This window comes from Empidonax traillii, unplaced genomic scaffold (assembly GCF_003031625.1).
Source record: "Empidonax traillii isolate 1590-97213 ecotype Southwest subspecies unplaced genomic scaffold, ASM303162v1 scaffold1156:size184309, whole genome shotgun sequence".
In the NCBI taxonomy this organism is placed as follows: domain Eukaryota; kingdom Metazoa; phylum Chordata; class Aves; order Passeriformes; family Tyrannidae; genus Empidonax; species Empidonax traillii.
This window is the reverse complement of record NW_020956349.1, coordinates 4,358-26,391: the sequence shown is the minus strand read 5'-3', so window position 1 is coordinate 26,391 and position 22,034 is coordinate 4,358. Positions and strand designations below refer to the sequence as shown.

The window sequence follows — 22,034 nt, the reverse complement described above, 5'->3', positions numbered from 1 at the left end:
TCGTTCTGCTGAATGTAATCTGTATTCACTTAGGTTGGCAGCCTTCTTCAGCATTACCATTCACTGTGGCAATTCAGAGAAGAAATTCTGTCTAGATGCTTTTCCAGGATAAGTTACAGGCTTAGTTCGCTGTGGGCACTGCATGAAAGCTCCTTATTGAGCTGGCAATAGGAAGATTCAGATGGCAGGAGATACACATTTTTGCTGTGCTGTACCAATACCTTCAGAAGAGGACAAAACTTTCCACTGATGCCTCTTTCTCTGTTTTTTTATAACCTGACATTAGGTCAAACCTCATGGGAACTAAATTTACAGTCTATGACCACGGAGTTAACCCAATCAAGGCACAAAGTCTAGTGGAAAAGGCTCATACAAGACAGGAACTTGCAGCTATTTGTTATGTAAGTACTGCCTTTCTCTTTTTGCCCCTTTCTTTGTGTCTGGTTACCGAGGAAATGGGGCTTACAAAATCATGCTTCTGTCAGCCTCCCTCACTTAACTTTGGAACCAAGTGACCAATTTCAGCTAGATACAACAAAGGACAGAGGCTTCAAAAATAAGTTCTTAAGAGTTTAATGCAAAAAAAATAAATCAGTGCCAGAAATCTCCTGGGAGGGACAAAGACCCAAAGTAACATCCCGATGACCTTCTTACCTGGCCTGTTGCTCAGTGTGAGGCCAGTCAGCATATCACTTACATGGAGCCAGCCACAGCATGAGCTACCCCTTGCCCAGCTGCTGTCTGGTGGACACTGAGAAGGAACTGGGAATACCCTGTGAAATAGAATTATTTTTTACAAACCAAAGGCATCTGGGTGATAGGAGAGAGATGGTATTAGCTTGTTGTTGGTAAGGATGTGGTTCTAGGGAAATCATGGTTTGCTAGCTCTGTACCTTCTTCTCAATTTGTGAATCACCTCAGGCAAGGCCTCAGAGTGAGGAGACACTTGAGGACACTCTAGAATTATGTGAGGGTTCTCATGTTAGATTTGTTTCATGTTCCAGTCCTACAGTTTGAATAAAATTTGAGGTTCTCTACAAAATGATGGTTGCCAAGTGGAAGGATTTTTACTCCTCTATGGCAGCAGAAATTTAAAGATGCATTAGCCTACTGGAGCACCATCTTGATTTTTTGTTTTTGCTGTTGATCTTAATGACACTTAGAGGGGAAAAAAATTGATGTGATAATGGCAGTATTGTAGTGTTTACAGAAATATTACTGGATATTTTCGTTGTATACAGTATTCTTCAGTTCCCTACCTAGTGGGATGCAGCAAGGTGTTAAAATGATCACAACAGTTTTAAGTCAGCTTTTCAAAATTTTGAAGAAGTAAAGTTTATATATGAATCAAATCAGTACCTTCATTCTTATATGTGCCCTTAGATTTTCTGAAGTGAAATAATAGAGGGTGCAACTCCAGAGACCTTTGTCTGTGTCTGCAAAATGCACTAACATGTTAGAAGAAGCTGTATCACTTCTATCAATTAGTTTGGTACTTCTGAAAGACTCTGACTTTTTAATTGGTCTTTGGGAATTTTAAAGGTTAGCACTGCCATTGTTACTGAACACTTTAAATGGACCACTGGATTTTGACTGACATTATTAAGTGTATGATTTGAGAATACCAGGGCTTTTTTTCCTTTGCTTTTTGTACTTGGAGCAGTCTCCTGCAGTACTCTGGAAAAATCTGCTTGACTCAAGGTTAAAGTTTGGATAGATGCTGAATACTTTTTCTGGGTCTGTTCTTAATCATTTACAAAACAGTATGATTTGAGACAAAATTGTAGGCATTCTCTTAAACACAAAGAACAGCACAGAAGAATGTTGTTTATTATTCAGGAACATTTTAGACTAATTGGTAATATAGAGATAGCATAAACTTAGGTCAAAGATATTTGCCTTTTATCATACTTAGGGCATGTTCACTAGCAAGATTTCAGTGCATTATTGCCTCACATGCAAAAACTTATGCCTGGAAATTGCACTTGTCTGATTTTGTTGTAAATGGTTCAGTAAGGTGACAGATAATTCTAAATTAGTTAATACCATATATGTCTTATAATAGTGTTCTCTAAATGGGAGAGAAAGCAATTCTCAGTGATTAAACACAGTTAAACAACTGCTGCTACTGCAGTTGTAGCCAGCAAAACTCTAAAAAACTAGTACAAATGTGGACACAAGTTCACTTTTGCTGTCTTTCCTTCTTTAAGATGGAGTATATAATTTACTGAAAATAACGTCTTTCCTTGTTTTTCAGGAAACCAACATCTTAGGATTCAAGGGTCCCAGAAAAATGTCTGTGATCATTCCAGGAATGAATATGAATCATAAGCGCATTCCAATCCGTCCACGAAATGTAAGTTATGGAGTTTGGTCACATTTCAGCTTGGAGGAAGAGGTTAAAATTTCCCTTTAGAGGTGTGTTACTAATAATCAGGGTTTAGAGTAAGGTTATTAGTACCCTGGGGTTTAGTAAGTCTCATGGAGAGTAAATACAAAGTAGCCTAATTGTGTTGATTGATTCATTCTTGCCTTTTACCTAATCTGTATCCTTCTGAATAGTGTTTGTATCCTTATGTGTCCTTTGGTCAGCCTAAATATTACTTACTTGCCTTTACGTTGTTGCTCTGGCACTTAGAAGCCATCCTCGTGGTGGGACCTGGATGAACACAGGGCACACTTGCTTCTCCCAGGAGCTTGCTTTCTCAGCCAGGATATGAATTGCAACAGATAGGTAATGGATAGATAAGGTGGTAGGCTGGTGCAGTAGCAAGAAAGTAAATATATTTTTGATCAGAATGCTGTCAGCTTCTTCGTAGGAGTAACAGAAAAGGAGGATTCTTTAAGAAGAAAGAAGGATGAGAAGGATGGAGTTTTGTTATGACTATTTAGTGGGTATTTCTCATACATGTGCAGGACATTATAGCTAAAAGCTTACAGAACTGTATTTGAAGATATGATGAAAAACATTTGGTTCCCTTAATGTGGGTTTCATGCTTGATGTGATAGAAGAACAAAAGGCAGAAAGAGCAGGTGCTAACTAAGACATGGCCAATATTTTAGACTAGAAAAAAAATTTTTTTTTTGCAACCATACTGTGAGTAGAAATGAGTAGAAGAAGAATGAATTTCTTGGTGTCAGAGAGAAAAAAAACTTCAAGAATAGAAATTCACACTCATGAGAGCCTGGAAAAGAGATTTAATTTTGCAAATGGGCAGGAAAATTGCATCTGTTTATGGATATTTATTCACTGCCTTTCAATTGGTATTGTCATCTCCCCCATCAGTACAGTAATGATTCCATCGCCCTGCCTTTATTTTTCTCCCCTCTTTTCCCAACTATTTTGCTATCAGACAAGGATGCTAACAGTGGACAAGGCTGAAACACAGAGCTCTTCTGGAAAGTTGGCAAAGCTTTCAGTGTAGAGGTTTGACTCTGTTTTTATCCTTCCTTTTCTGTAATGTGATGCCACTAAGATATACTGCCTCCACTTCAAAGGAGGAAAAATTATGCCTCAGTGCACTGTGTTGATGCCAGTACTCAGTCATTTTTGCATCTTTAAACAGTAAATAAAGATAAATTCAAAGATAGAAAGTAACTAAACCAAACAGAAAGTTTCGTTTAGATTATCCTTAAAAATCCATTATCAAATCTGTATACAGTACTACTACTAGCCCTATCAGTCAGACCTAAACAGGTTGTTTTCTGAGCACTTTTTCCTGTTAGAAACTTCAGCTTGGATTTTTTTTTTTCTTGGTATATATTTTTTCAGTTTGAATTGCAGAACTTTGAAAATTGTATGTCATGTTTCACTCCAACTTGAACCTTCTTGTAATTCATTGTTTGTCAAATTTAATGCACTGGTTTACTTTTTTTGTATCTTTTGTTTTATTTATCTCAATTTTTCATACTGTGCATCACTTGTTAGATCCAACAGGATGAGATTTAACCTCAGAGCCTGCTGCAGCCTTTGGACTTTGTACTGAATCACCCCAGGGCCTGGCACTGTGCAGTTAGTTGTAGATTATTTTATTTTAAAGTTCAGAATGTTAGAAATGGATGCAACAGGATCAGAGAAAGCTTATGAGACTCAGAAGGGATTCCTGTCAGCAGGATGGCAATCATCTCTGGCCTGTGAATTGCTCCCTTTGCTGTACACACACTTCCTTCTCTCTCATTCTTTTTACTTTTTTTGAATGGAAATACTGTGATAGCCTATTGAATGGAAAAAAAATGCTTGGACTGGCAATCTCTGAAAGTGTGTTCCTGGTTCTTGCAGGAAAATTCAGTAGGACTGAGTTTAAGTGCTGTCATTGTGTTTCATTAAACAGGGAATGGCCTTCAAGTGACAGAGCATACACAAGAGGCAATACTCAAAAGCAGAGCAATTCCAAATCTGATAAATATATTTCTTTCTTCTGAACAGGAACACGAGGGTCTGCTGTCAAAGTGGCAAAACAAAAATTTGGAGAACCTCATTGAGTTGCACAACAAGGCTCCAGTCTGGAATGATGATACTCAGTCCTATGTTTTAAACTTCCATGGGAGAGTCACTCAGGCCTCAGTGAAGAACTTTCAGATTGTGCATGACAATGACCGTAAGTCTGATGGAGAGTGTGTGGGACTTATCTGAACAGGGAGAATCCAATTCATTTCATGAGGGTTGGGAGGAATAGGACACACTTCTTGGAGAAGGGAAACTGGGTGGAGGAATTTAGCTCAGGATTACTGGGGACTTCCGAGCTGTTGAGAAAATTATGTAAGACCTCCTTTTTTCCAGGATGGGTGTAGACACTGCTCTCTGTTGCTGCAGGAGAAGAGCTGGCAAATGCAAACTTCATGAAGGGAAGGAAAAGGATTAATACAGCACTTTCAACCTAGCAAAAGAGTGGTTTGAGCTTTGGATCTTAGAAGAAAAGTAATCTGTAGAACAGCACACTAACTCTAGAGAACAGATTTTTAGGCCACTCTGGTGGGAAAAGGTGGAAACACCTACCACATATATTTGGGACTGCCAGATGAGCAGATTTTTGTTTGTGGTTGGGTTTTTTGGTTTGTGTGGGTTTTTTGGGTTGTTTGTGGCTTTTTGGTGTGGTTTTTTTTTTTTCTTTTTACTTCACTGTGAAGTAGTTAATTTCTGAATCTTTCTTTTCTCCCCAGCTGACTACATTGTGATGCAGTTTGGTCGTGTAGCAGAAGATGTGTTCACTCTGGACTATAATTATCCCCTCTGTGCTCTTCAGGCCTTTGCTATTGGACTCTCCAGCTTTGACAGTAAATTGGTCTGTGAATGACAAAACAGACTTGAAACATGGAACTCATTCCCATGCCTGCATCTTGTAGGAGTTCCAGGTGTAGTAATGAGGAGCATATTGGAAGGGAAATGGAGGACAGATTTCTACAGGCTTATTAGAAAGCACATTCCGGCCCTCAGAGCATTGTGAGTGTTGGCAGTAGACCGTCTCGGGAGCAGCCTCTGTATGCATTGTGGAAGAACAAGAAATATAGGTGATGATTTTGTCATTGGTTGATTCTGCTTTCAGAATCTTTGTTTACAGATGCTGCATGACAGCTGAGCCCACTAATTGGAACTCCTTGCATCTAGGATAGAAAAATAATGGCTAAGTGTTCCTATACCTTGAAACTTCCTTAAAGCCTGGAAGATGATGCTACTCATGAGTTTCTGATCGGATGAATTCAGAAAAAGAGAGAACAGCTGGAATAAGACATTGGCTCTAATACAACACTTTTAGTTTGTGAGATGATTCTATGTTAAGGCTGATAATCCATTTCCCTTTCAGTATTCTAATTGTTCTCTATCCCTTGACAGTCTTTTTACCAAATAAAGTACAGTCAAATCTCAAACACTGCCTTTTCACATAGTGATATTGTATTCATTGCTGCTTCTGTTAAAATGAGACTGAATAGATGACAGAGTCTGACTGAATTTGACAGAAGGTAATATTGTAACAAAATACAGTACTGTTCCTGAAAAGCAGTGTTGTGATTGAATTGTCCATTGTTCATAAGATTTGCTACATTTCTAGGAATAGGTTTGTGACCAATTTAATTTTTTTAATGTGAGATTATCTCAAGTCATGACACATTAAAGTAGATTTTATATAAATAGTTTTAACCTGACTATAGGAAGGAGTTACATCAAAAAGAGATTACAGGTATTTTTAAAGGTATCAGTAAGTTTAAAGCAATTGTATCATGAGACTTTGCAATGTGTCCTTCGAGTGTTCCATTTTTAATACTGGATGTACAATATGGAGTCTGTAGGTCACAGCATGGAACACTTCTTGATTCATATGACCTTAACTCATCAGAGTGGATTGCTGCACGGTGTGACATGGAGGCCTTGTAGTGTACACACCTACTGTCTACTGAAGCACAGAACAATCTTGCAGCAATCCCATCTTGGAACAATCCTATCTTGCCTGTTTCATGGCCATTACACATATTCATGATGGTCCTGGAAAAGACTGTCCTTCTATTGAGACAAGAATTAGTTGTGCTTCAGCCTTGGGTATTGTTCTTGTCAGCAGACTAACTCTGTTTTAAGCTGCAAAGATCGGATAGATTGTTTTCGGTCTCTGGAGTCTTTGCAGTGGTGAAGATCACTTGCTCTTTCAAATTAACAAAATTTTGTGGAGACGTTTTCTGCTATTGCCAGAAAAAATAATTATGGTAATCGTGTGTTAACTCTGTATTCAACTGTAAAATATGGATCGATGCTGAGAAGTCCATCTCTGGTATCTCTCAGATGACCATTCTGCATTAGCTGTGAGCCATTGTCTTGAGATGATCTTATCAGAAAAGCAGTCAGTGAAGAGAACTTGAATCCTGATGGATCTCTTTTGTGCCTTTGTGTACTTCCTGCTCATCAGGTTAGGGACCAGACCTGGCAATGCTTTCCAGCTATGTTCTTCTGAGGTCTTGGCTGATGGTTCTTCATTCCTGCTACCCATCCAGAAATATGATGTCCACTTGTGTACCTGTCTGATTATTTTTCTGACTAGGAATGAGTGAAAGAAACTGTCTTATGTTATTTTGGGATGACCTGAAGGTAGAATGCTAGTTTCCAATTCAAAATGATTTTCTGTGTGCTCAGAAGGCCACAGTAACATCCCTTTACTCAATTAGGCCTGTCAGAAGTGGCTCTTCAAGCTTTTTGTTGACATCAATGATCCTGTCAGGGCCTCTCAGTCAAATTATACAGACAGATGAACTGATTCAGTGCTCTTTATCAGATACCGTTTTACATTAATTGTATTTATAACTTTTATATCTAAATGAAAATAAACTAATTTATATATTGAAAAATCCTTAATTCTAAATGAGTTGTTTGGGGTTTGGGGTGGTTTTTTTAAATTTATCTTATTTTATTTAGGATTTTGCTGTCACTTGTGGGTGTTCTTTGTTCCTTCTGTATGAGATACTACCTCGATTTCTTTCCATCTTCTTGAATCTCATCTCTCTTCTTACTCTCTTGTCCTTTTTCAGTTCTCTGTGTTGTTTGGTTTTTCTTCCATACACTTAGAAGTCTGAGAATAAATGTAAGATTAGTCTCTCTAATACTTCCTTCCCTGCCCCCTCTCCCTATTACCAGGTCTTCCCTTAACGTTCTTGGTTTCCATTTGATTCTCTCTCTAAGCAAGTTCCACTTCCCTGTCCCATGTTTTTAATGTTTTTCCCAGTGTCCAGTTAAAGCGTTTGAGATGCATTTTCCTACCTTCCATCTGAACCCATTCAAGCTTTGAAGTACAATAAGATTTTTTTTTTTAAACAAGAACTGAAGAAATACAAGGGAAGGAGGAACATCAAGTCAAAGTGGTTATTTTTTCCGATTTCCACTGAGATATCCACTGAGATACACACAAACCTCAGTTTGTGTGTAGTCTTGTGAAATGGACCTATGGACAGATTCTTTTGGCAGAGTCAGGAATCTCATCTTCTCTGCTACAGTGTCAAATTGTTGTACATAACTGCAGTTTGGAACTAGTTCAGAACTAAGAAAGACCTTTAAGTTATCCTGGGGCTGAAAGCCCTGCCAGGAAAGAAGGCAGAGACCCTGTACCCCTCTTGTATCTCTTGAACTGTACAGTCTATAGAGTTTCTGTCTTCTCATTCCATTCCTTAATGTGTTCTATATGGACTTACTATTTTCTCACTGGAAGCTGGAATTCACTTCTTTTGTCCCAAAATGGGAGGAAAAAAAAGAAGCAAACTAATTTCACTGGAATTCATTAAGGTAAAGGCTATGGTAACCATAACCTGCTCTGGTAATTTAAAGTTCAATTTAGAGACTACATGAATAGGTGGATGTATTCCAGAGGCTGGAATTTGTGATCATTTACATTGATTGAATTAACATTTCCAAAGAAGGCAAACTATTGCACTGTCTGTAACAAAACAGCTGAAAATCGTGAAGAAAGCAAAGGATTGATTTTTTTTTTTTTTTAATGTTTAATTTAATTGAGCCCTTTACTAAAGGGAAAGCAATACTAATTTACTGTGGGGAAAAAAAGGCTTTATTTTATAAACTGCATAACAAAATTATTCTGATAGAATACAGATAGGTTTGGGTAATTAAGTTTGTTAAATTTGCCCAACTCCCTGCTTTCTGTTCTAAGTGGAATAGTTTGCTTCCACATTACCTCTAGTAAAGGAAAAAAAAAAAAAACACCACTAAAAAACTCGCATTCTCCTGAGTGAGTTTCCATCTGCAATTGACTGGAGTCCTGCAAACAATCTGTGTGATGATTCACAGGAAGGAATAGGTTTCAATTCCTTCTCTTTGAGCTGTGTTGATTTGGCAAGGAAATGGGAGCAAAACAATACGTTAGTCACATAATTATGAGACCTAGCCTAGAGTTCACAGTGAATATATGTGATGAGAAGTGAACTACCTTTCAAAAATAAGTTTTTTATTAAAATGCATTTTTTTTAAAAAGGCCTTAGTAGAAGTAGTGGCTAGATTAAACCATTACAGGGCTTTATATAAGAAAGCAACCCCTCTCAAAATAATTTAATTGAATTTTGTATTATCATCTTATTTATATTCTATGTACTCTCAATTCCTACAGTTGTATCAGAAAACCTTATTTTTATGAAGCTGATGAGGTTTGTCGCTTGGTTTCTGAGGCCTTAGGCCACATTTAGGACCTGTTTTCAGTCTTTTCTCTGCAACTTGAAAGAGTTACGAACTTTTTTAGCCTTGGGTTCTTCCCAAAAATTGAGATTTTCTCGTAATCCATTTCTGCAATATACTGAAGTTTTAAAGAAACCTAACTCTTTGCAGGTAGTTATATGCACACCAGGCATCTGCGAAAAAGTTACCTGCTAGAGCGTGGAAAAGTTTATTTTGCTGATGTAGCTGCGTTCCCAGAGCTGCTGCTAGGATGTAATTATATTTACTAAATATAAATACTTTTGTTCTGGGGAACGTGGCTCTCAGCCTGGTATCAGCATTTCCTAGCGCAGCGCGGCGGCACTCCTTTATGAACGGACAGAAGAGCAGCTTCGACGTGAGGCTGAGAAAACCCACACAGGACATCGCACTGCTGTTAGGTGAGTAGTTTGCCGCCTGGGATGCTCCCGGGACAACCGCTCTGCCCTGCTGGGGTTGAGTTGTTTGTTTCGCAGGGGCTCAGCTATGCTGGGTGAAAATCACGGCACATCTCTTAAGGGGTTTGGAAGCAGAGCTGCCGGCGGGCCGGGTCCGGCTCGCAGGGATTACGCAGGGAAGCCGTGTCCTGCCGAGGCGGCCGGAGGTGTCCCCGGCACCGGAGTCCCCTCGCCGGGCGCTCGGCCCATCGCCGGAGTCCCGCCCCTAGGAAAGCACCAGGCGAGCGGTGGAGTTCCCGGGGATCGTCCCCCGGCTGAGGTCGGCCCTTCGCGGCCGCAGACTCCAACTTTTCCCGCGGCCGAGCACCGCGCCCGCTTTCGATCCCTGGAGGAGGCGGCGGCGGCCGCGTCCCGCCCGCTCCCAGCGCTCCCGAGCCGCCCCCTTCCCCCGCTCCCGGAGTTTCCTTCCCCCGCCCCCGCGGGCCCCTCTTCCGGCCATTGCCCGCGTTCCCTCCGCCCCGGTCACACACGGCCCCCGGCCGGGGACCGCCCGGCCCCGCTGGGTTTTGTTCCCAACTCCGCCTCGGCCCTTCTCCCGCTGCCCCCCGCCCCCCGGCAGTCCCCTCCCAGCCCCGTCCCAGCCTTTGCGCTAGCAGGCAGTCCCCTCCCTCCCTCGGCCGCGTTCATTTCATACCAACTCTCATTCCTAGCATTCCTCACTTCCTCCTTTCAAACTCCAGGGGAAATAAAATCCCTCCCTTTTCCTCCCAAACTCCTGCCCGGCCGGCCCCCCGCCCCGCTCGCCACTCCGCCGGCCGCTCCGCGCTCCTCAGGTGAGTGTGCGCTTTGTGCCTGCGCTCCCGCCGGCCCGGCCGCCCCCCTGCTCCGCTCCCATCCCATCCACTCCCGGCCGCCCGCCCGGCCTGGCATTGTTCGCGTCTCCCCGCCGCCGCGGGACTGAGGAAAGGGGAGCCCCGAGGGCCCACCCCGGAGCCGCTCCTCGCCAACTTTTTTTTCTTTCTCTCGGACTTAGCGGCGGCGATGCTGAGCGGGAGGCTGACCCGCCCGCTCCCCCTGTCCCAGCCCCCGCTCCCACCCCTGCGGGCTCGGGGGTGGGGATCGGGCGGGAGCGAGGGGCAGGCGCGCAGTAACAGCACTTAGTGCTCTTTTGGCAGAAAGTCCTGGAGCTGAAGGAGGATTTGAAGCCGGTCCCCGCTGCCCCTACGGAACTGCAGCCGCTCTTGCCTCGCTCAGGTCAGGACACGCTGTTTCACGATCTCTTTCGCGCGGGGCGAAGGGGCACGGGTGCCTGCGGGAGATGGGCTGGAAGGGAGGGTTCAGACCCGGTTATGTGCGACAGAGGAGGCACAGGCGTACAAAGGAAGCGATGGGAACATCCTCAATGGAGGCTCCGGCGGCTTCTCCCGTCAGGAAGGGGCTGCTGGCGCTGGCACTTCGGGAGCTCGGTCTCTTGTCTCATCGGCTGAAAACTACAGCGCTAATGTGAAAAAAAAAAAAACCAAACAAACAAGGTTGCTGTACCGTTCGTAGAGATGTGCCTGGGGAGAGTGGAGAGGAGAAGCAGTACTTTCTGAAATCAATGTTAATGTAAATTTTGGAAGATGTTTTTTAGAAAAACAAACCAAAATTTCCTAAGGAAGCCTATCTATGAGAAGGCGTGTGGGTTGTTGCAGAGTATTTACCAAAAGATGAGGGAATAATGTTTTTCCCAGTTCAGTTTTTCTGAACTTTAGGGTTCAGTTTTAGTGGCATGCCGTCGGAAAGGATTAAAAACAACAAACAAACAGATATAAAAAAACAAACAATAAGCTTTCCCAAGGAATCTCTTATCTTATGTAGATAATTCAGTTTAAACAATCTCTTGCATGGGATGATAAAGATGGGGCTTTTTTGCAGAAGAATGTAACTCAACGTGCTTAAGGACTTCTATGAAGTGTTTTAAAGTGAATGGTCATATGTAAGTTAAAAAATACCCCAAACAAACAAAAACCCAGAACTAACCACAACTAATTACCAATTTTGTCTTTGTTTAACCTGAATTTACACTCATGTTGCTTTCTAGCCTTAAAAGTTGAGTTCTGTGGCTCTGCTACAATTAAACAGCAAAAATGCCTTTTCAAACGCGGGCGGCGGGGTGGGAGAGAAGGAGATTTAGGGGTTGGTGTGGTTTTTTTTTTTTCCCTTTTCCTATTACTGCGAACAGATCGGTTTCCCCAAGACCTTATTGCATTGTCTGTGTGCAAAGTGAGCGGAGCATTCGTTCACCTGTCTGTCCATCTGTCTGTGTAGATGTAAGAGGTTTTATTGTTCTCCTGCAGAAGGAAGTGGGCAGTAGGACGGGGCAGAGAGTAACGGGGAGGAGCGAGAGGAACAGAACGAGGGGGAAAGCAGAATGGATATATAGTAAGTGGTAGGGCTGGGTTGCTGTGTTATCACCTGTGCAGTTAAAGCATTTTGGTTTTGATAGGTTTCTTTCTCACCTCTGAAAAGCGTGGATCGTCCTGTAGTGAATACAGGGGGACTTCTTTATTGGGGCTGCTGAATGGTGAGGGACTCCAGTTTTCTCTGGAGCTTGGATTGGCAAAGTGAAGGTCAACCAGTCAGTAGGTGCAGTCACCTTCTGGGTTTTTACTAAATCCATCTGTGGATTGCTCCCTCAAACTCAAGCATGAAACAAAGTCTATCAGTCCCTAAACTGGACTATCAGCTTATTGTTTGTATCTTCTTGGAGGTGATCTTCGAAGCAAATAAGTGTGTATGAGAATGGGTGCTAGGAATTTCTCCAGTGTCTCCGTTCCTAGTACATCTTTGGGATTTTTAAATTAGTTCTACCAATGGCTTTGAAATGTTCTAGGTTATTATTGTACCAAGTTTTTAATGTTGGTGTTTTACAGAACACTTGTGGAAATATTGTATGAAAATAATATCGCCAAATTTTAAAGAGGAAAAAAAGAGCTCTATGGCACCCAATCTTGCTTGTGGCTTACATAAAATCACAGTTGCTGTTGGCTTTCTTACTCAGGTATTTGTTTCATAGAATTCGAATACAGTTAGTAGAGTTTTGAGAGGGCTGCTGAAAAGAACTGTCTCTAAGAGATGCTACTTTCATCTCTGTTTGGAGTGACATTACGCTCATTCACAGCTTTCCTTCCTTAGTATTATGTGCCCTTTTCTGATTGTACCTCTCAGCTCTTGGTTTTGTCCCAGCATAACCCGAGGGGTGGGTCCACAAAGACTTGGGGCTGGCACTGCTGTGGAGAGAACCTGTCCACACAGCCTCAAACAGTCCATTTCCTTACTTGTCACACCTCTGTGCTTTGTTGCTGGCAGGGACACTGGCACTGCTGTTCACTGGCTCGGGTCAGGGGGCCGATCCAGATGAAAAGTAACGCTCTCAGCAAGTGAGTTTCCAGCCACATCTGTTCGCCAGTCAAGTTAATCGCACGGCCACGTGCTGGAGTGTCTGGAGGAGGGGGTGCAGTGACTGGAGGGTGAGCAGTCGGGGAAGAACTGGGGGTATTTTCTTAGCAACGTTGCCATTTTTCCTCACCTTAAGTAGTTCCTTGGACTACGTCTACAGTAGTTCCTGTGATAGTGAAATGAATTTCTGACCACAACTGTATCTTAAGAAAGTGAAAATTCGGTGTTACCTTTCTTTAAAGATTTATTATACTTTCGCTTTAGCTCGGGTTTGTCTTTTGTTCATTTGTTCGGTTTGGTTCCCATCCCCTCAAACACTACGTAAAAATTTTCTTGGGCAACCTTTTCATCACCCAGTGTACTTTAACATCAGGAAAGTTTTTGTTACTCTGTTGGAACAGTTTTTGCCTTGCTGTTTCTCTGAAATGATTGTTTATTCTCTATCTCTGCATTTGCATCTTTTAAGTTCCTAAAGCTACTACTGAGGCTAAAATTTCAATATTTGTCAATGTCTATTATTCTAGTCCTAATGTGGATTTTTTATACTCTTTTCACTTTCTTCAGTTTATCTGTGTTCCTTCTGCGGAATGAGATAGGATATTCCATGAATTGGAGGTGATTCATCTCTCTTTGTTGCCTGAAGTGATATCTGAGCCCAGGCAGATTAAAGTCATATTGGTCATTTTGAAGAAGCTTTTGCTTTGCAGACAACTCTGTCATTTGTCCAGCGTTCTCACTCTTGCATGTCTTTAGCTCCCGCTTCTGGCAGGGCTTTTTCCTTGATTTTATCTCTGAGGTATTTTTCATTCTTGTTTCTTCATTTTCTTTGCATAACTTTTCCCACAGTCTCATTTCTCTCTCATGCTTCTTTCATTTGTGTTTATGCTAACTCCCTTTGAGTTGTTTCTATCCACCAGTGTTCGTAAATGTCATTCTGTATCATGCAAGTTTCATCAACATTACCTTTATTCAGTCTTAGATCTTTGATTCAGATGTCAAAGGCAACTGGACTAGCAAAGATCCCTGCAGCAACCCAGTAGATGCACGCCCCCTGTACCTGTTGATTCTGTTTCTGTATCATTATACATCATATCTTCATTATATAGCATATATATCATTATGCTTATTTTTGAAGCTGTTAATTTTCTAATAGTATGAACAACCGAAGCCAATTTTAGCTATGATTTCCTTAAAGAATAACAAATAATATTGTAAGTCTAAACTTACTGTGTTATGCAATGTATTCTTTCCATTCTCTACCTTCACGCAATTCTATCCTCCTTTGAAGAGCAGTCAAGTTTATTATTAAGATTTAGGGTAAAGGATGCTCCTCTCTCCAACTTCTGTCAGCCACCATGTTAAATGAGTGCCCAACGCGTCCCTTTGTAGAGCCTTGTAAAAGAAGTCAGGAGTTTGCATGCGTGGAGCTCTTTACAAGATCTGAGACTACATGATTAGAAAGAGTTCTTTAGGGTTTGGAGGTGGTATTTTGGGTTCTTGGTTTTTGGGGGTTTTTTTGGTGGGGGAGGGTTTGGTGGGTTTTTGTTTTTATTGTTCCTGCCCCTCGGCTCCTCCTTTTTCTGGAGATGATGCAGTCACTCCCCTTTGTTTTTAACACCATATGAATTAGACATTTTCCTGCTAGGGAGGGGCAGGTTTTCCAGTTCCTGGTGCCACTGGCTGAGTCACTGGCTCTGTTTTTCTGTTCTGTTGTAGATTTATAATTACCTTGTTCTTACCTTTGTTAAAATGTGATTGCCAAAGGGTAGGTGTTTTGCTTTGCTGTATTTCTAAGACATGAGTGCCAGCCAGTGGCTTTCAGAGCCTGGGTACAATCTTTTGAGGCATCTGCTTTGCTATTGCCAAAGAGAAAATAAATCAGTGCAGTCCTCAAAGTGCGTACTTTCCAATGGTATGGTAACCATTAATGACAGATGTCCAGGTAAAGTCTAATCTCTTTATAACCAGGACTGCTTTAACTGAAGCAGGAAATGACAAGAGAGCATGGAGCGTGTGTGTGCTGAAATGGAAAGGGAGGATTTGTTGATGTGTCTTAAGTTCATTTTACCTGATCATACATCTCCATAGCAGATCCTCAAAATAAAGCTCATTGGTACCAGATTAGCCACACTTAGACTGGTCTTTTGGTCTGAAAATCTTGTCAGCTTAGGGAAAAAAAAAGGGAGGTGTAAAAGAGAGGTTTGTATAAGAAGATTATCTCCAAGCACACTCACTGCTCTTTGAATTATTTTTATAAAAATAAATTTATAAAATCCTGTTTCTTCCTCTGCCCTATTTGTTTGTGAAGGGTCTGTGTGGTCAGAGGAACAGAACTGTGCAGGGGAAACAATGTAAATCTCTGTTTTTATCCAGCTTGTAAGGTAACTGAAAAATAGAGAAGAAGTGTCTTTTTCCATTGCTTCTGGTCACTGGTTTTATTTACAAGAACATGCTTTAAAAACTGTAGTAGAGTCTGTTGTTGGCTGTGTCCCTTTAAGAATTTAGTTTTGCTTGGCTAGCTGCCCTTGTTCTCCTGTAGATTAATCCAGCAGAAGGTATATAACCTGTTGACCTTCCTGGCGAGAAGGGTCTGGAAGGGCAAAGAGATAATTTAGAAGGTTCATGCTTTCCTGTAATATCTGAGGACAAGTTTAACTGTTTTTCTGTTTGGGTATTTTTTTTTTCCTTGCTGATACCTGTTTGAGGGTTGGGGTTGTAATTACAGAGTCTCATTATTTTCATTTGCTTTCTGTGAAATCGCTCTGTGTTCAGCAGGTTGGAAATAACAGCCGGTTTATGCCACATGTAGAGAAAGGAAAGAGTTCTGAACTCAAGATTACACTAGTTCTGAATTGAGGGCAGCTTTACTGTCCCATGTACCAAACTAATGGGAGAACTGGAATCTGATTTAAACGGCTGGCACGTGTTTGTCTGCTAGGAAATTTCAGACTCTTACAGGAAACCAAATCTGTTTGACTTTCCCCAGTGCCTTAAGAAGTGACCAACTTTTGCTGTAAGCTGTGAATGTTCACCTGCTGCATGTTCTAGATGGAGTGTGTGGTCCAAAAGTGAGCTGGGGTGGTGTCTGAATACCCCGAGAAAGTGCAGCTTGGTTGGTAGCCATGAGTAGGGTTCATTTCATATGATGAAGATCTTTCATCACGTGTGTTCTTTACTTAGTCGTTGTGTTATCATAAGTTTCTAACTCCTTTAAGCTCATGTCTGACTGCTACTAAAACCAAAGCACATGTGTAGTTGGTTGACTGAAGGAGGAAAAGTCCAGGGAGCACTAAGCATTGCTCCCATTTTATACATCTTTTCTGCCTGATTGTGGCTTGCATTTGTCTTGAGGCTTTAGTAGAGGGCTTAGCCCTGGCCAGACAGGTCATGCCCACAAAACAGACCATCTACAAGCATCGCAGAAGTGGAAGTCACAGGCTGTGTGGTCAATGTCTCTGTCTACTCTCTTGTAAGTCTCTTAGCTCAGGTTCACCTGTTAATTTCTTGGAGACTGACTATAGTCCTGGAGTTAAACATTTTCACTGCTTTGGATGAGGTTTGCAAACATCTGTCTTCTGTTTGAGTTCATGTGCAATTCTGCCATTGGTGTCATGGGAAGCCAAGTACGTCACAGTTGTGTTTTTTTTTTTCTGGAGCATCTACCCTTGAGCCCTAGACAAGAGGTTGAAAGATGTCATGAACAGGAGGCAGGACTAGGAAATAAGGATTTGATTTAGATATCATAAAATGGGCATTATGAGTCTCTCAATTTAGTGTGACTTGCCAGTAAATACTCAAAAGATGCTCTTTTTCCAGGCAGTGTTGAACACGAGTCCCTCTGAAGTTAAAACATGTTCAATTGCAAATTACTTTTAAAGTTAACCTTTTCTTGTCTTGAAGTTCTTGTCTACATTTTAACCCCACTCTGATTTTGCTGTTGGGTGCTTCACTTAAATCTTTGTGCTGTATTTTTTTCTGTAGGTAAAATGGGGGCTTTTGAGCCTGATGGTGAGATTTGCAGGACAACTGAGTTTTGATGAGTTTAGGAGCAAGGTTTGTTTTAGGTTGCTATTAAAGTTTCCCTATCCTCTAATCATTAAGTGAATAATACTCTTTGGGAAAATGCTCAGCTTTGTTTATTTCTGTTTCTAGCTCGGTTTGGTAAGACCTAAGTGATTTTAAACTGTCAATATCTACACTCGTCTGTACTTAAAGGGACAGTTATAATTTTAACACATTAACTAACACTACCAGTGATTTTGTGATGGAAAAGGGACATGACTGTCTGACTTCCTCCTGGGTCTTTGCTTTCTAACCAGCTCTGTGCTTGATGGGAGAATGACTCCTGGTCACCGCTGCTGCCAGCACAAGGGTGACTAACCATTTTCACCCTGCCACAACCTTCATCTGTTTGGAAAGCTGTGAAACACATGCCACATGTCTTGGAAAGTCAGGGAGAATGGGAGCTCTGGGAACAGTTCCCGCATGGGAGACAACAGTGACTCCCCAGGAATTCCACTGTTCCTTTGAGAGCTGGGGCCGGCCCACTGTGTGGCTCAATCCCAGGACAACCTGGCAGTGTCAATCTCTGCTGCCCTTGCTGGCTCGTTTTTCCCTCCCAGCTGAGACATTAATCACGCAGTAGTCATTTTGTCAGTCCAAGGCTGGCAGGCTGATGATGTGGCCTGTGCCTGGGAGCTGTGCATCAGTTACCCGTCACTCAGGATTGATCCCTAAGCTGGCCACCCCTAGACTAGTGGGATCAGAACCAGCCTTTGGTTTTTTGTTGTTGGTTCCTGGGGTTTTTTTTCTTCCCTCCTCAGGGCAGCAAGGCTCTGTGCTCTGTTTCCTTTATCGCAAATGTAACTGATTGGATGGTGTGCAAGGCCACACACAGCCTTATCTCATCACATCCTGTTTGACTGCATTATCCAGGGCTGCACTGATACAAGTTCTGCTCTCTCCTTGCTTTGATTTATATCACTCAGCTGGACACTACATCCTCTCTCTGTTTCAGCCAGAGCTAGCTACTGCAATAATTTAAGAGCTGTTTTGCTTTGCTCGGGAAGTCAGGTGCCTTTTGAACAGCAGCTGCTGCAGGCAGTTTCGGTGTAGCAAACAAACCAAGCTTGATTTTGTGTTAGGCAGTGTGACAACCATTCAGCTGGAGCCCAACCTTCTGCTGGATATGATCTGAGGCTAGTAGTGCTTGGTCCTTTGTAAACCAGTCTTATTCAGAGGTGAGACAGAGGCATAAATCTCACCATGCAGCTTTTAGATGTAATGAGTATATTACTTCGCCCAATACATAGAGGAAAATATCAGTTCTTTCTTCGTCTGGCACTGCTGTCAGCTAAGAGCTTTTGCTTCACCTACAGCAAGTAACACTTACCTTAACTGGTTTTATTCATTGGATTATGCAGCATTACTCTGGTGTCCTTCGTGGATAGGGCTATTCACCAGCATGGCTCAGGATTGCAGGATGTTCTGGGCAAAAAGAGAGATTATAGCCAGGCTCACCATTTGCCTAAGCTGTTATGGAGTGCTTGAGTGAAGCTCCCTCTAAAGTCTCAGTGAACTGCACCTACCCATCCGCATTGTCCCTGGATCTTCTGCTGAAACTGAGAGTCTCTGGCTCCAGGCTGGTTTAATGATGGGAGTGCAGCTCCTCAGGGGCCTTAGAAACTTGTTGCTGTCTGGTGCTGCAAAAATGCTGTTACTTTCAGCATATAGTTCAGTGCTCACTGGTCTTACTACAGCTGCATCTTTATTTTTCTCTGTAAACACGTCCATGATTTTTGTCCTCTTATGCCTGCAAGCTTTAACAGACCTTGAGTTATCACTGATTAGCTGTTTTCCCATCTTTTCCCTTTCTAGTAAGTTTTTCCTGCAGTTTTTGAGTTGAACTATCTTGGAGCTGCTCATCTACTGATTGCACTCATTCTTCTCTTTCAGAGGAACTAAGATACTATTGTAGTATCCCATAGAATTTCCCAGCCTTCTTCCTCTGGTAAGTTGGAATGCTCTCTTCCATCTTGTACCTTGTGCAGTAGGTTTCTTAGTATCCCAAGTCGTTGTTTCCCTAAACCCAAATCTCCTTGCATGACTACATTGTGTAAGTTCATTTGTTAGCTATTCTGGATAGAAGTAATTGACTGGTTGTTCCTGTTTCCAGGTTTTCTTACTGTTGTAAACTATCGTTTGAGCATCTGTTCTGGCTGAACTAATTTTTTTAAATTCCCAGTTTGACTGCTGATCAGAAACGGAAAATGTTGTAGTTCAGATCCTCTGTAGTAGCAGTATTTGGCTCATGTTACCAAGTGAATACGGGAGTTATTTGGTTTTGTTTGCATTACAATGACACCAAGGAATACCTGTAAGTGGAAGCAGCCCCTGCCCCCACAGCTTGCGGTTCCGCTGAATGACACTGAAGATGATGGGATGTTCTCAGCAAAGCACAGTGGCTTTCTCAGAGTGCAGCCAGCTCAGGAGCAGGAGTGGAACTGCACTGTCAGACTCCACACGGCTGTGCTGGCAAGCGTTCCTGCCTTGGAGGGGTAAGTGAATAGGGACCTGTCTGGTTAGTGAGTTGTGATCAATTCCAACAGAGAAAGGGGATGGTCATTGCGTAGGGGGAGTTTTTTTGAACAGAGCAGCTCTAAGAAAACTGAACAACTGGAGACAGCTGGATGCAGTTTTTCAGATCCTCAGGAAAGTATGATTTTGCATTGAGCAGCTGCCACAAACACTTAAGAGGGAGCTGTTACCAACAGTAATGACTGAGGGATTAATATTAGAAAGCAGATGTGTCAGACTGGAGTCTGTTAAAGATGTGCTCCCTGTCAATGAGACCTTGCTGAAGGGCTCTTGGCAGCTGTCTAGCCCTGCAGGATCTCTGAATCTCAATGAGATACCAAGTGTGAAAGGAAAGACAGTGTTGAAATTACCAGAATTGGAATACTTAAACCAAAGCTGCTGGAGCTGAAAGATTTTTGTGCTTTCTCCACGGTTTTGCTTTCCTCAGACCCAAAACCCTGCCTTTGTGAGTGACTCGTTAAGAGACAGGCCATGGCAGAAAGAAGAACAGGGAACAAGAGTGAACAAGAAACAATAATTTGACAGAGAGAAACATTAAGAAGGAAATGTGGTGAGGACGTATGTGCTGTGAGGAGATTTGTGTCTGTGATCCTGGGAGAGAACCCATGACTTGACCCCACAGAAAAAGATTATTCATCATCTCTCAGTAAAATAAGAGTTGCATCAGAATAAGAAAAACTGTAAGGTACAGTTGCAGATGTACAAGAGCCAAGGAATGGGGCATAAGTTTTAACTGAGGGAATCTGAAGAGAACAAACACCAAGTCCTATGACCTCTGGCAAAACTTGCTATTATGAGAATGGGACAACATCCTCTGACTTCTGACCTTCAGAACTGTGCCTGTTGAGGGAATTCAGATGGGGAAGGAATTGTCTGAGCATGTCAGGGATGTCTGTTTAGTGCTTTCAAAATTAAATTCCCTCCATGTCAGAAGAAAGCTTTATTATTACAAACTCTTCCACAGGCATATTTTAAGAACAAAATACAAATACTGAAATATTAAGCAATATTAGAACACTCAGTAATAGAAATCACCATTAGAGTAACCAAGTTGTATGCATATAGCAACTGTTGACCGGATGCTAACTGAAACATTTCTATTTTGGTAAAGTAGTTACTAATGAATATTATTCAAAACTTTGTTACGAATAAGACACTCAACATTCTCATGTTTCTGAAAAATTCTCTGTTTTTCACCAGATTACTCATTCCATGGGAAGTGATTCCACTGCCAGTTTTTCAATTTGCCATAATAATAAAACCATTTACCACAGGGTTTAGCCCCCAGATTCTTTAGTTTGATTTGCTTATTTTAATGAGTGGCGTCAACAATGCAGGAAACAGAAGGCTTGAAGTGTTCAAAGCAGAGCCACAGACCCCAGACAGCACCCAACCAGGATTCCCTGAATTACTGTTTATTGCCTCTGAGCACAGAGTATTGCTTGGAATTGCTCATGGAGCTTGCTAGTTAAGCAACATTATTTAAGAAAACTTGGCAGGCCCTTTCAGCCCTTGGCATCTTACCGATCTAGAGGCATAGAATTATAAGGATTTTTATGGCCATTTCAGTCTATGGAATTTCTTCAGAAGTTATCAAAATGAAGTCCAATTTGTGTTAGTGTCTGGGTGGTTACAGAGTCTTCAGCTGGAGATGGCCAAACATCCTTGATTTCACAGTCTGTACTGTTCCACTTTTCTCATAATCCCTCACAAATAGCTTTTGTACCAAGAAGGGAAAGCAGAATCAGGCCTCAAGATGTAGAAAAGTTGGGATTGCCCACAATAGCACATTTCAGTTCCTACTGACCTAGCTGTAGCTCGGGACAGGACTAGCATTGCTGGTCGAGGCACAAAAAGTAAGAAGCAAAAAAAAAAAAAAAAATCTAGTCACTTCAAGATTTATGTAATTTCTTTTGTCACTGCTATTATGTTCCATATCTCTCTTGATTTACACCAATATGAGAGAAAGCCCACATATTCAGTCTCTTGCATGTAAAAATGACATCTGCTCAAGTTGGTGCAACTTTTCTTTCATGTTTGGAGAGCTGACATTAAACTGAATAGAGTGTGTTTTCTCCTCCAGTTATTCTGGATTAATGGAAAGGACTCAGAGATTCCTTTGCCACCAAAAGCACTTAGTGCTAGGGCAGATGCAGAGCCCTGTAAAACATGAAATGATCAGGCAACGACTCCTAGGGTGTGAATGCGGGAGGAGGAGAGTTGTGCTTCAGATATATTTACTTAGTTTCAACCTAGGAGTGTGCCATGATGAAATCATCTGCTAGGTATTCATCTGTGTCAGCATGGACGTTAAGAAGATGAAAATAACTGGATTCAAAGTTGGTGCTTTTTATGGTCGTGATAGTCCTTCATTCCCTAGATGACTTTGTCTGCTTGTATGTATTGCTAGGGGATTTGGCTTG

At 41.9% G+C, this 22,034-nt stretch overlaps 1 protein-coding gene and 1 long non-coding RNA gene across 3 annotated transcripts in view; both read left to right on the top strand.

Annotated features, from left to right (window-relative positions):
• The window catches only part of TULP3 (tubby like protein 3), a 31,308-nt gene extending 23,979 nt beyond the window's left edge, over positions 1-7,329 (top strand). Inside the window, exons 8-11 of the mRNA XM_027905447.1 lie at positions 287-401; positions 2,258-2,356; positions 4,427-4,598; positions 5,161-7,329. Coding sequence (XP_027761248.1) covers positions 287-401; positions 2,258-2,356; positions 4,427-4,598; positions 5,161-5,294 — 520 coding nt within the window. The 3' untranslated portion in view covers positions 5,295-7,329. The remainder of the gene's footprint in view (positions 1-286; positions 402-2,257; positions 2,357-4,426; positions 4,599-5,160) is intronic.
• Positions 7,330-10,167: 2,838 nt separating this feature from the next.
• LOC114068966 overlaps positions 10,168-22,034 on the top strand; it is a 15,805-nt gene continuing 3,938 nt past the window's right edge. Inside the window, exons 1-3 of one of the 2 annotated variants that reach the window (XR_003573694.1) lie at positions 10,168-10,406; positions 10,749-10,827; positions 18,970-19,024. This is a non-coding gene — a long non-coding RNA (uncharacterized LOC114068966). Of the gene's footprint in view, positions 10,407-10,669; positions 10,828-18,969; positions 19,025-22,034 lie in introns of those variants that run through there. The other variant, XR_003573693.1, reaches the window with a different exon arrangement.